The 11,460-nt window shown below is 33.5% G+C and overlaps 1 protein-coding gene across 4 annotated transcripts in view; it reads right to left on the bottom strand.

Moving 5' to 3' along the window:
- Window positions 1-1,918: 1,918 nt before the first annotated feature.
- The window catches only part of ncoa6 (nuclear receptor coactivator 6), a 73,029-nt gene continuing 63,487 nt past the window's right edge, over window positions 1,919-11,460 (bottom strand). For all 4 annotated transcript variants that reach the window (XM_028811774.2, XM_028811772.2, XM_028811773.2 and 1 more), the window contains 2 exons: window positions 7,190-8,085; window positions 1,919-5,569 (listed from right to left, as the gene is read on the bottom strand). Coding sequence is in view for 3 of the 4 variants with exons in the window: in XM_028811772.2 (XP_028667605.2) it covers window positions 8,033-8,085 (53 nt within the window). In the remaining variant the exon portion in view is untranslated. The remainder of the gene's footprint in view (window positions 5,570-7,189; window positions 8,086-11,460) is intronic.

The raw sequence follows: 11,460 nt of genomic DNA, 5'->3' as shown, positions 1-11,460 counted from the left end.
GAATGTACTAATTACTGAAACAAAACTGTGGCACATTCCCTCAATTTAAACCATAATGCATTTAGTACAGACTAGGATTTTATTTTTCTTAGAAAATACTCTTCCTTCCATTTAGTTTTAAGGTCACAAGTAGCCAGAACCTATCCTGTCGATATTAGGCACAAAGCAGGGAACAGTAGTCGAGAGTGTGAAAGATACATTCAGCAACATACCCACAAGGGCAGCTTACAGATAAAATCAAACTGTATGTCTCTGAGAAGTTGGAGGAAATCCTGCATTTTGACTGGGCCTGGATTCAAACCCAGTTCCCTGCAGTTGTATGGCAGCATCTCTCACCAGTGTGCCAACCCTATACAGTATCTTTAAATGCTCTTATAAAATAAACTGATAAAATATATGCAGATTATCACTTTGGTTAAAAAATAGAAACTAAATATACTGATATGCATATAAACATACTTGCTGCAATTGATCAATCCTTTTACATTAAAACAAATCAAACACCTGCCAATTCAGGCATTTATTTTTTTGTTTTAAACATGAAAATTAAATATGACAGGTACTTACTTAAGTGTGGGAGCTGAAAGCCATTATCCAGTAAAGAACTATGTACTTTGAGGGTGTGAAGCACTGGAAAAAGAGGTCTCACTTAAACCTTTAGTACTATGGGAAAAGTAAAACAATTAACAGTTGGTTCAGTCATTGCATATTCATTGTCATTTATTCAAGAAAGTAATCTTAGCAGAAGTAAAATAAGTGAAAAAAGAACACTTCCTTCTATTAATTTTGTGTGCTTAGGCTTCTGGTAATCCAATAATCCTGATGAGGAGCAAAATGGCAATTACAAAGTAAGAACATAAGTCAGTGTTCTGTGCAAAAAATATTAGGAATTTTACAACAAAAACATTTTAAACACAACACAGGTCTGAATAAAAGTTTATGTCCACTACAGCATTATTGCAATGGATAAAAAGCAGCTTGGAAATACTTTTAGTTATCAAATCAAATAAAATGTTATTAAGATTTACCTTTAGTTCCATTCTGAATTTGGCATATTAGCTGAATGCTAGTCATGCTCACTATAAATTGGGCCAGTGAAGGTGGATACTTGAGTGTGTGCCATGGTGGATAATGCTCCTCCTTCTTGAAAGGGAAAAACAGTTGTGGAAAACAAATGCAAATCTCAGAATTTTGTCCCACTCCACAGCAAAACTAGTAAGCTCATAAGCTGCTGGGTTCTGACATGTAACACTGAGTTTGTATTAAGCTTTCCTCCACCCCACCCCACCCCCCCCATCTAAACTGTTGCTAATCACATTAAAAAGCTTTTTTTCCTGAGTGCCCGTGTCGCATGCATTGACCTTATTTTTATAGTACTGATCACCAAGTTAACTGTGACAACAAAACAACTGTTACGATGCTGAACACCACCCAGGTGACTACAGATACCAGAGTACACATATACGATGATGATCTGCTAGGGCCTTAAATGTTCAAAGCAAAAAAGCCACTGACTAGCAGTCTTGGATCTTTGTTTACTCTAGTGCTAGTAGCAGAGCACAGACTGATAGATTGGCGTTATAATTTTGCATTCTTACATTTCATGATTTTGTCAGTTTCCTTTTTTTATAAAATGACATTTTTGAAGGGGCAGAATTCAAAGATTTCAATATTAGCTCCATGATTGACTAGCATTACGTATTAATCATGGTACATACAATAACAGTAATTGAACTTGACTACTGCACCAAAGCTTATCCTACAAACACTGTGATAGCTAATACATGTCAGAATATGGAGGTGTGTTAGGTACTTTATGAATTAATTATGATTTTATATAAAGAAATTCAAGAACCCACCTAACAAAATGATTATAAATTTCATTTTGAAATAACTATTAAAAACCTGCTTTTGTAAGTTGTTTTATTTAATTTTTTATTTCACTTCAAACATAATACTAAAACTATGTCAAACAATTTGGTCATTTGCCTATATTAACCCACATTTTTATATTAAAATTAATAAAATCCATGTATTAATTGAACAAAAAGAAAGACACATTTTTAAAGAAATACAAGTAGTAACATTTATTGTGGCATTTTACACAATTACAAGATACAAACCCTGAAATATTTTATTCTTTCTTTCAATCTCAGTTGCATGTGTTCTCTGTCTCTGGTCCATTTCTACAACAGGTTTATGTGAGAAACAGGTTTATAAAAATATTTACAACAAATCAGGCTTTTTATAATCAACACACACAAGAATCTGCATCAGTTTGCTTTCATTCAAATACAGTACTTAAGACGTAAAAAAATATTTATGAATGCTCTGAGCAAAATTAAAGTAATGCATTATAAGTTATTTAAAATCTTGTCTCAATATCAGAAAAGATGAGTGGAGGAACAAAGCCAGGCAAATAAATTTGTGATGATTCTTAATGAAACTAGACAAAAAGGGGTGAATTACATTCTGCCTTCAAGTCCAAAACAATGTAGACATGTATAACCAGCTTTTAAATCTAGACTCATCATGTGAACAATTTGTTATCGATTTTAGCCTCATCCAGAAATGAAAACTGCTTACTTTTGCCTTACCCACATATTCATTTTCTCATTTTGCAAACCCTTCTAGGTCCTCAGTTTATTAAATGGTTGGTCAACAGGAAATGTTGCCTAGAGTCTTGCATATATTTCTCTAAGTTCTCACGAGCTCTCCACTAAGGAACACAATACCATTTTAAAATGTCTAAAGTAGACATTGCCTGTTTAAGCAGGAATTTCAGATACAACCTTCACAGCACCTAAAAATGTATATAAATGCATTAGCTATGCTACAAAACAAAAACATATACCACAACAACACTGTCACTTTAATATGACTGTAAAGAAGAAGGGTGTTGGAAGGGTACATTTAAAAATGCAGTGCCATTTCAAATGATTAATTATAAAAATACTTGGCTGCCATTTTTTTTTATAGAAACCTTACTATCTGCAGCAAACTTGTTACACTTGTGAACAGGAATACCACTATAACCCTATCCATTTTGAAAAGAAAAAAATGATAACTGACAGAAAATTGGTACAAACAAATAAATAGACTGTCATAAAGGGCAAGTAAATTATGGTTAAATGAATGTTTTTTTTTCCCCTCTATTGAAGGAATTATTTGAGTTTAGGGGTGAGCATCTTAGTTTTATCCTTCTAAGAACAGAGTCCCCACTAAGCAAGTCTTGGGAATATAAAGATATAGATAAGATGTGAAAGCATATTATTTTCATAATAAATAACAAAAAAAAAATGATGTCCTCATTCTTTAGCAAAGTCTGCTTGTGCATTTATTATATTATTTCAAAAGAAAAACTGTAGTACTGTACATACACATTTCATTTTGCTAAACAAAAACATAATGAAATGCATAATGTCTGTAGTTGTGAAATACAAGAAATTCAAATGCACTTACTACATAGGCATACTGATGATGAATAAGCTTAAAAAATACTAGAGATGCTAAACTGGGTAACTTGATAACTTCCTTGACTGGATTCTCTTTCACATCTCACAATGGTTAAAACATATGTTGTTTCTAGGTAAAATATTACAGTACACATATCTAGTGCATCACCTTGAAAGAAGTACAGTATGACTGGCATATGTATAGTTGACATTTAAAAGGGAAACAGTTGTATTTTTCTTTTAATGGCATTAAGTACTTTTTCCTGTGGCTACTTTGAAAAAATCATGGTGTAAAATGATGCAGCTATATTCTTATAATAATAAAAAATAAAAATAAAAAAGTGGACTTGTTACATCACTAATCTAGTATTGAGGTAATGGAAGGACTCAAAATCCCAAGTATCAATGAGGTGGGCATGAGCTAACCATGCCATGAATGGCCAGCTTATCCCCTTTACCACGACATTGATTCTTGGGATCAAGCTCCAACAGTTCAATACCAGATTAGTTGCATCACCAGCACGCACTTCTCTGGCTATTTATGTGAAATTTTTTTGAAAATCCCACATGAAAGAGAACCTTTCACTATTAAAATAGAGAAAAATGTGACTGTTACTCTGCAACTGTTGTTCTTCTATCAGTTATTTGAGAGACTGAAAAAATAAAGCCATTTCAAAATTATTGTGCAACCAGCAATATATAGGTATGTGTCTACAATAACCGGAAGGAAAGCAGCTGCATAAACATATACTTTACATATTTCATATATAATATGTATAATATGTACAGTATGGTTGTGCAGCTGTATTCTTCAACAAATAAACACATGGTATATAGGTTCAATAGTACACTGAAATGCCTGCTCTACTTCAGAACGATGCAGACTTGAATCTAACATAATGTTGTTTCGATTCCTCTTAATGCTACAATATTTATCACTGTGCATTTTAAGCAGCTGCAAATAATGTTGCAAAAGTATGCCAAAAATATAGTTTGATGTAATTTGTATAAGTTAATTGTATAACATATGTATACCACATGACTATTTCTTATGGGCAATCCTAATCTGTATATTAGATAAATTACATTTATTTTAAAATAATGTAAAATTTTCTGCAACCAATAGAACAATTATTAGTTTCTTTTATAATGCAAGATACAGCTTTACTCCTGCAGTGGAATTCTTCGTCTCACTTTCTTATAAAGCTTTCATGCAGTAACAAGAATTCAATTTTCACAAATCAGAATAGATCAATACGTTACATTTGGATGGCATTTTACTCTTAGCATCAATTTATATATTTTTCTGTTTCTTTGATGGTATTCACAGGGAACAGATGACATCATTCTAATTGCACTTACTTTCTGGGTGTTTGAACTGAAAAAGGACTGAAAAATAAACAATAGAAAAACCAGTACTATGTTTTTGTTTTTTTTTTTGTATACATACTACTCTTTCAAAAGGTGTGCTACAGTAATTTTACCAACTGCACAGATTTGTTAAATTAACAAAAATTTAGAGCAAACAAGGGCTTCTTAACAAGAACAGGAATTTTCAGGGTGTTGACTGGTTTTATCATGACCAGAGGCTGTGGCTTTACCATCTGATTTCAGTACTTACAGGTTTTCTGCCCAAATATATTCAAATGTGCATAAGTACAAGTAAAAGAAGTAGTGAAGGACAATACCTTGAGTGTACGTCTTAGAACACAGGAATAGATTTAATGACATTATCTTTAATCAGAAGGCATTCACATTTTTCCCAGAATAATCTAAAACAACATGTGGAAACCTGGAAAACAATATACCTAAATGTACTCTTTACAATCTTCAGACTTACTTCACTCAAACAATAACAACTTCATTTCCTTAGACATGTACAACTGTGTCTGCAAAACCTTACACATATACTTCAGTATATCTGTATTTACATAAAAGTGCTGTTGAACAAAGAGAATATTAATTATTTAGTCTTGGGAGACAAGCAATGCCTCTGGCAGTTCTTCAACTACCACTGTAATCTTCACATGAAAGGTAATAAATTCTGGAACTTCTACATATGGTAAATTTCAAACACTACTTTTTCATTAAAATAATTTAACCTGAATTTATAACTTACAGTGGTGTGAAAAACTATTTGCCCCCTTCCTGATTTCTTATTCTTTTGCATGTTTGTCACACAAAATGTTTCTGATCATCAAACACATTTAACCATTAGTCAAATATAACACAAGTAAACACAAAATGCAGTTTTTAAATGATGGTTTTTATTATTTAGGGAGAAAAAAAATCCAAACCTACATGGCCCTGTGTGAAAAAGTAATTGCCCCCTTGTTAAAAAATAACCTAACTGTGGTGTATCACACCTGAGTTCAATTTCCGTAGCCACCCCCAGGCCTGATTACTGCCACACCTGTTTCAATCAAGAAATCACTTAAATAGGAGCTGCCTGACACAGAGAAGTAGACCAAAAGCACCTCAAAAGCTAGACATCATGCCAAGATCCAAAGAAATTCAGGAACAAATGAGAACAGAAGTAATTGAGATCTATCAGTCTGGTAAAGGTTATAAAGCCATTTCTAAAGCTTTGGGACTCCAGCGAACCACAGTGAGAGCCATTATCCACAAATGGCAAAAACATGGAACAGTGGTGAACCTTCCCAGGAGTGGCCGGCCGACCAAAATTACCCCAAGAGCGCAGAGACGACTCATCCGAGAGGTCACAAAAGACCCCAGGACAACGTCTAAAGAACTGCAGGCCTCACTTGCCTCAATTAAGGTCAGTGTTCACGACTCCACCATAAGAAAGAGACTGGGCAAAAACGGCCTGCATGGCAGATTTCCAAGACGCAAACCACTGTTAAGCAAAAAGAACATTAGAGCTCGTCTCAATTTTGCTAAGAAACATCTCAATGATTGCTAAGACTTTTGGGAAAATACCTTGTGGACTGATGAGACAAAAGTTGAACCTTTTGGAAGGCAAATGTCCCGTTACATCTGGCGTAAAAGGAACACAGCATTTCAGAAAAAGAACATCATACCAACAGTAAAATATGGTGGTGGTAGTGTGATGGTCTGGGGTTGTTTTGCTGCTTCAGGACCTGGAAGGCTTGCTGTGATAGAAGGAACCATGAATTCTACTGTCTACCAAAAAATCCTGAAGGAGAATGTCCGGCCATCTGTTCGTCAACTCAAGCTGAAGCGATCTTGGGTGCTGCAACAGGACAATGACCCAAAACACACCAGCAAATCCACCTCTGAATGGCTGAAGAAAAACAAAATGAAGACTTTGGAGTGGCCTAGTCAAAGTCCTGACCTGAATCCAATTGAGATGCTATGGCATGACCTTAAAAAGGCGGTTCATGCTAGAAAACCCTCAAATAAAGCTGAATTACAACAATTTTGCAAAGATGAGTGGGCCAAAATTCCTCCAGAGCGCTGTAAAAGACTCATTGCAAGTTATTGCAAACGCTTGATTGCAGTTATTGCTGCTAAGGGTGGCCCAACCAGTTATTAGGTTCAGGGGGCAATTACTTTTTCACACAGGGCCATGTAGGTTTGGATTTTTTTTTCTCCCTAAATAATAAAAACCACCATTTACAAACTGCATTTTGTGTTTACTTGTGTTATATTTGACTAATGGTTAAATGTGTTTGATGATCAGAAACATTTTGTGTGACAAACATGCAAAAGAATAAGAAATCAGGAAGGGGGCAAATAGTTTTTCACACCACTGTATATGTGTTTTATGGTAGCCATTCAGGCCATCAGTTCCTCCACTTGGCTGATTTTGATAACTTATTATGAGTATTAAAAAAAAAAAAAAAATCACCATATCATCATACCACTGATGGCAGAACACGAAACAGCAAAGTAAACAGCAGTGATGAGCACAAAATTCAACCCTGGGCTCTATACATTATAGAAAAAATTTACAAAAGCTGTGAGAATACTTCATTAAGGCCTAACTGGATTGCTATATAAATATTAAAGCATCTGTCTTATAGTCTGCCTTACAGGCTCAGTTCATGATGCTTCAATAAGGCAGAAATGCACTACGGTTGAGATTAAAAAAAAAAAAATTAACTTTTGATTCCACATTTCTTATACTATATGGCTGTTTTTGTCCTTTAGGTTTGATAGGGATGACCGATTTATCTGATCAAGTTCTAATAACATATGCAATGGCACAACAGTTGTTGAAACAGCATTATAAGCAAGCTTCAGACAGCTATGACTTAATAGAGCAGGACCTCAAACTGTTAATGATACTCCAACTCAACTGCAGCTTAATACAAAGAAGGTGGTTTAAAAAAAAACAAAAAAAAACAAAAACCTAATTCAACTTTTTCCACAAAAAATCATACATGATGTTTAACATTTCTAGAACATTATTCAAAAGAAAAAAAGCAGTAACCTCTAAAACTCACATTGATGCGGGAAACGTTATCATTAGAATTAACATTGTTAAAAACAAACTGTACACAATTATAATTTCTTTAAAAAAACTTTGCCCACAAAAATATTAAAAATAATACACAAACATTTACAATTCACAGGTTAAGAATACAGGTGCTTTACTTGGATTTCCTACGCTTGGCTTGAGTTGGGCTGGCGCTTGTGTTTGAATCTGTAAAGAAAACAGGGATTTAGCTTAGAATGCAAGTGTAACTATATGCTGAAAAACCTGAAAGTTGAACATTTACTAATACCGAATAGTACACTGAATGAGTCTTTTAAGAAGTATATTTTAATTTCAAGAGAAATCTTTTGACACGTTTTACCAAGGTGTAAAATGTTATTTGACAAATAGCAATTGGTTATACAAATACCCAAGTACAATTTTCAGTGTTGGTATACTATGAAATACATTACAAATTTAACAAAGAAAAAGAATTATACTTTTAAGTTTGGAGTTGTGTTCCCAAACACATTTGCTAGTTTTTGATTTGATTTGATATACTTTGTCAATCCCCAAGGGTTATTTCAAATTAGCCATCAAATGCTAGAAGTACTCCTGGGTTTAACTGTACATCAGTGTTACTTCTGCATATTTTTATTTACTGTCTCTGGTAATGCTGTATTCTTTTGCCCTTCTATAAAAAAGAACAATGGTCTTGTTACAGGACTTGCGTTTCCTCATTTGATAAAAATTATAACTATTTCCAAAATTAATATGAATATTCAAACCAGATGTCATTTATATCCATACTTGATTACAAGGTAATAATGTATGAAAATTTCAATCAGACAAAGAAAGGAAAAAGAACAATAAGAACTTAGTATTTTTTTAACTACCAAAACGTAAAAAAAAAAAAAACAACATGATGTGGGAGTTTTTATGTGCTGACTAACTGACTACAACACATATTTTACAGTCACAAAGATACTGTATTACTTAAATTAAGTCTACTGGCCATTTATTTTTTTTAATTTTGGTTTTCAAATGTGCCATTTCTTTATCATTCTACATTCCATCCATCCATCCATCCATTTTCCAACCCGCTGAATCCGAACACAGGGTCACGGGGGTCTGCTGGAGCCAATCCCAGCCAACACAGGGCACAAGGCAGGAAACAATCCTGGGCAGGGTGCCAACCCACCACAGGACCATTCTACATTCCAATTGCATTAATGAACTCCATATCTCTCCATAAACACATGTAGATAGCACACCATCCATCCATTTTCTAAACAAACTTCCATTACTGGCTCACTGCAGAGAAACAATCTATCCAGGAAACAACTGGAACATGGATTTGATTCCACTGCATTACAAAATGCACTCAAACCAACACACTCTCAGACAAAAACAATTCAGTTCTTATTGACAAACATTAGAACAACATGAGAATTCAAAGACAGGGATATGGCTGGAAATGTGCATCTTTCACCCTATAATTGTAAAGCAGCAAGGCTTACAAGAACACAAAATGTACCACACACATACACAATGATGAGCACTAAATTTATCTATCTAACATTACTCTAGAAATATGGAGTTGGCAAGCTGGTACTGCATGTAGTTTGTCTTTCAGCCTCTGAAATTTACTCTGCTTAACATACTGACATCAGATATTTAACACTTTCAACCTTGCCAGTATTTGTCTTTCAGCCTCTGAAATTTACTCTGCTTAACATACTGACACCAGATATTTAACACTTTCAACCTTACCAGTATGACATGAATTTTTTTATGAGGGCAGCCTACTATGAGCCTTATTTTATGCTAAGACATATCTAATAATTATGGACATTTTGATTAACGTTTTATTTTATTTGTTTTGTGTATGTTAATCTTCATCATTAAATAAGCAAAATTCATAAAGGTTGCCTTCTCGCCAGTGGCAAGACAATAACATACTCATTTTCAAAGGGAGACATGAACTAGAAGTGTGTATTAGGTTGATTTAATCTCTCCTTTATCTTGCTACAAGAAAACATTATCCATCAGCAGCTGAATAAGTATGTATGTATGGGAACACCTGAAAAAGCAACCATTTTCATTTCTGTTCTGCTTGTCCAACTATGCACAATGTGCTGCAAATAATAATGCAAACGAAAAAATGTGGGGGACCTGCTTAAGTTAACTTCCTTATATTGTACATAATTATTTTAAGCAACTATAAATATACTTCCTTATATTTCCATTATCAAAGTAAGTTTGTGTTTTTTGGTTTTTAAGTCTAGATAGGATATGACTTTATAAATCATTTTTCTATGGAAATAATCCAGCCTAAGATTCTCTGTAAAAACTAAACAAATATCATTTACACATATCTTTTACAGATCAAATGCTGTCAAGTTTAGTGACTTCTTAAAGAAGACACAAAGAATAGTCTTGGGATCTCCTAGCAACATCAGTATGGTGTGAAAAGGTGCTAAAAAAATAACATCAGCACATAACCTGATTATGCAAACTGAAGACGAACATTGCAACTTTACTAACTAGTTATGCACACATCACATTTCAAGGGTATTTGCACTCTAACTTATCAACAAAGTATACATAAAGGAGTGACAAAATAGATGTGTTATCCTGCTATAAAAATAAACTGGATTTACCTGTACTATAGTAAACAATTATTTACACTTAAAAATAAGACAAGGAGACATAATGAAAACAAAGTTTTCACTAAAGATTTTCTGTCCCCTTGTATTTTACTTTTGACCTTTTCTATTTTGAAGATTGTGAACAGCAGGAAAAGACATAAATGAATACAAGAATTTATAAAGTATTTTCTACTCTTCTTATACTTTATTTTTGAGATTCTCTATTTTGAAAATAAACCAGAGGAAAGAACAAACACTTTCTTTCAATACAAACAAAAATGACTACCTACATAAAACTATTCAAAAATTTAGAAATGTAAGTGTTATTTCAAAATGAGCTACTGTATCTGTAAAAAGTTGTCCATTCTTCTTCTAAACAATATATCTCACAAAAGGGCTGTGTTATACTTGAGAAAGACATGTGGTGCACTTTTCCTCAATAAACTTTACACTTCAGATGTAAATAATGCTTTCAGAATCTAATCAATTTTTTTCTTAAATGCCTTAAGAACAGTCAAAAGTGCTGAAAGTTTATAGGCTTTTTTTTTTTTTTTTTTTTAAATCACTCTTTCAAACTTTTACCCCAAAGTAGAACAGAACAACACTCAGCATGAACAGCAACTAAATATACATTTTAACTAGAAACTATTTACTAATTAGCATAGTCAGTCTACACAACTCAATATACGTACTTAAATATTATACAATACTAACATCAAGTGACCTGCTAAATTTAGTCATGTTTTCATGTTGAGATGGTGCAATGATGCTCCAATTGATCAGATACTGACCTAAATCAGCCTATTTTTCACTACTAAAGACCCTATCAGTAAATTGGATGATTATAAAAAACTTTTGTTTTTTTTACCGGACCCTGCTTTTCTAGGTTTTACGGTAATTTAGCTGTAGCACTCATTTGTGCAAGGTATTACAGTAGTTCAGTTAGCGAGTA

Source organism: Erpetoichthys calabaricus, chromosome 10, assembly GCF_900747795.2.
Source record: "Erpetoichthys calabaricus chromosome 10, fErpCal1.3, whole genome shotgun sequence".
Lineage (NCBI taxonomy): Eukaryota > Metazoa > Chordata > Cladistia > Polypteriformes > Polypteridae > Erpetoichthys > Erpetoichthys calabaricus.
The sequence above is the reverse complement of the archived record's forward strand: the minus strand, read 5'-3'. Positions and strand labels throughout refer to the sequence as shown.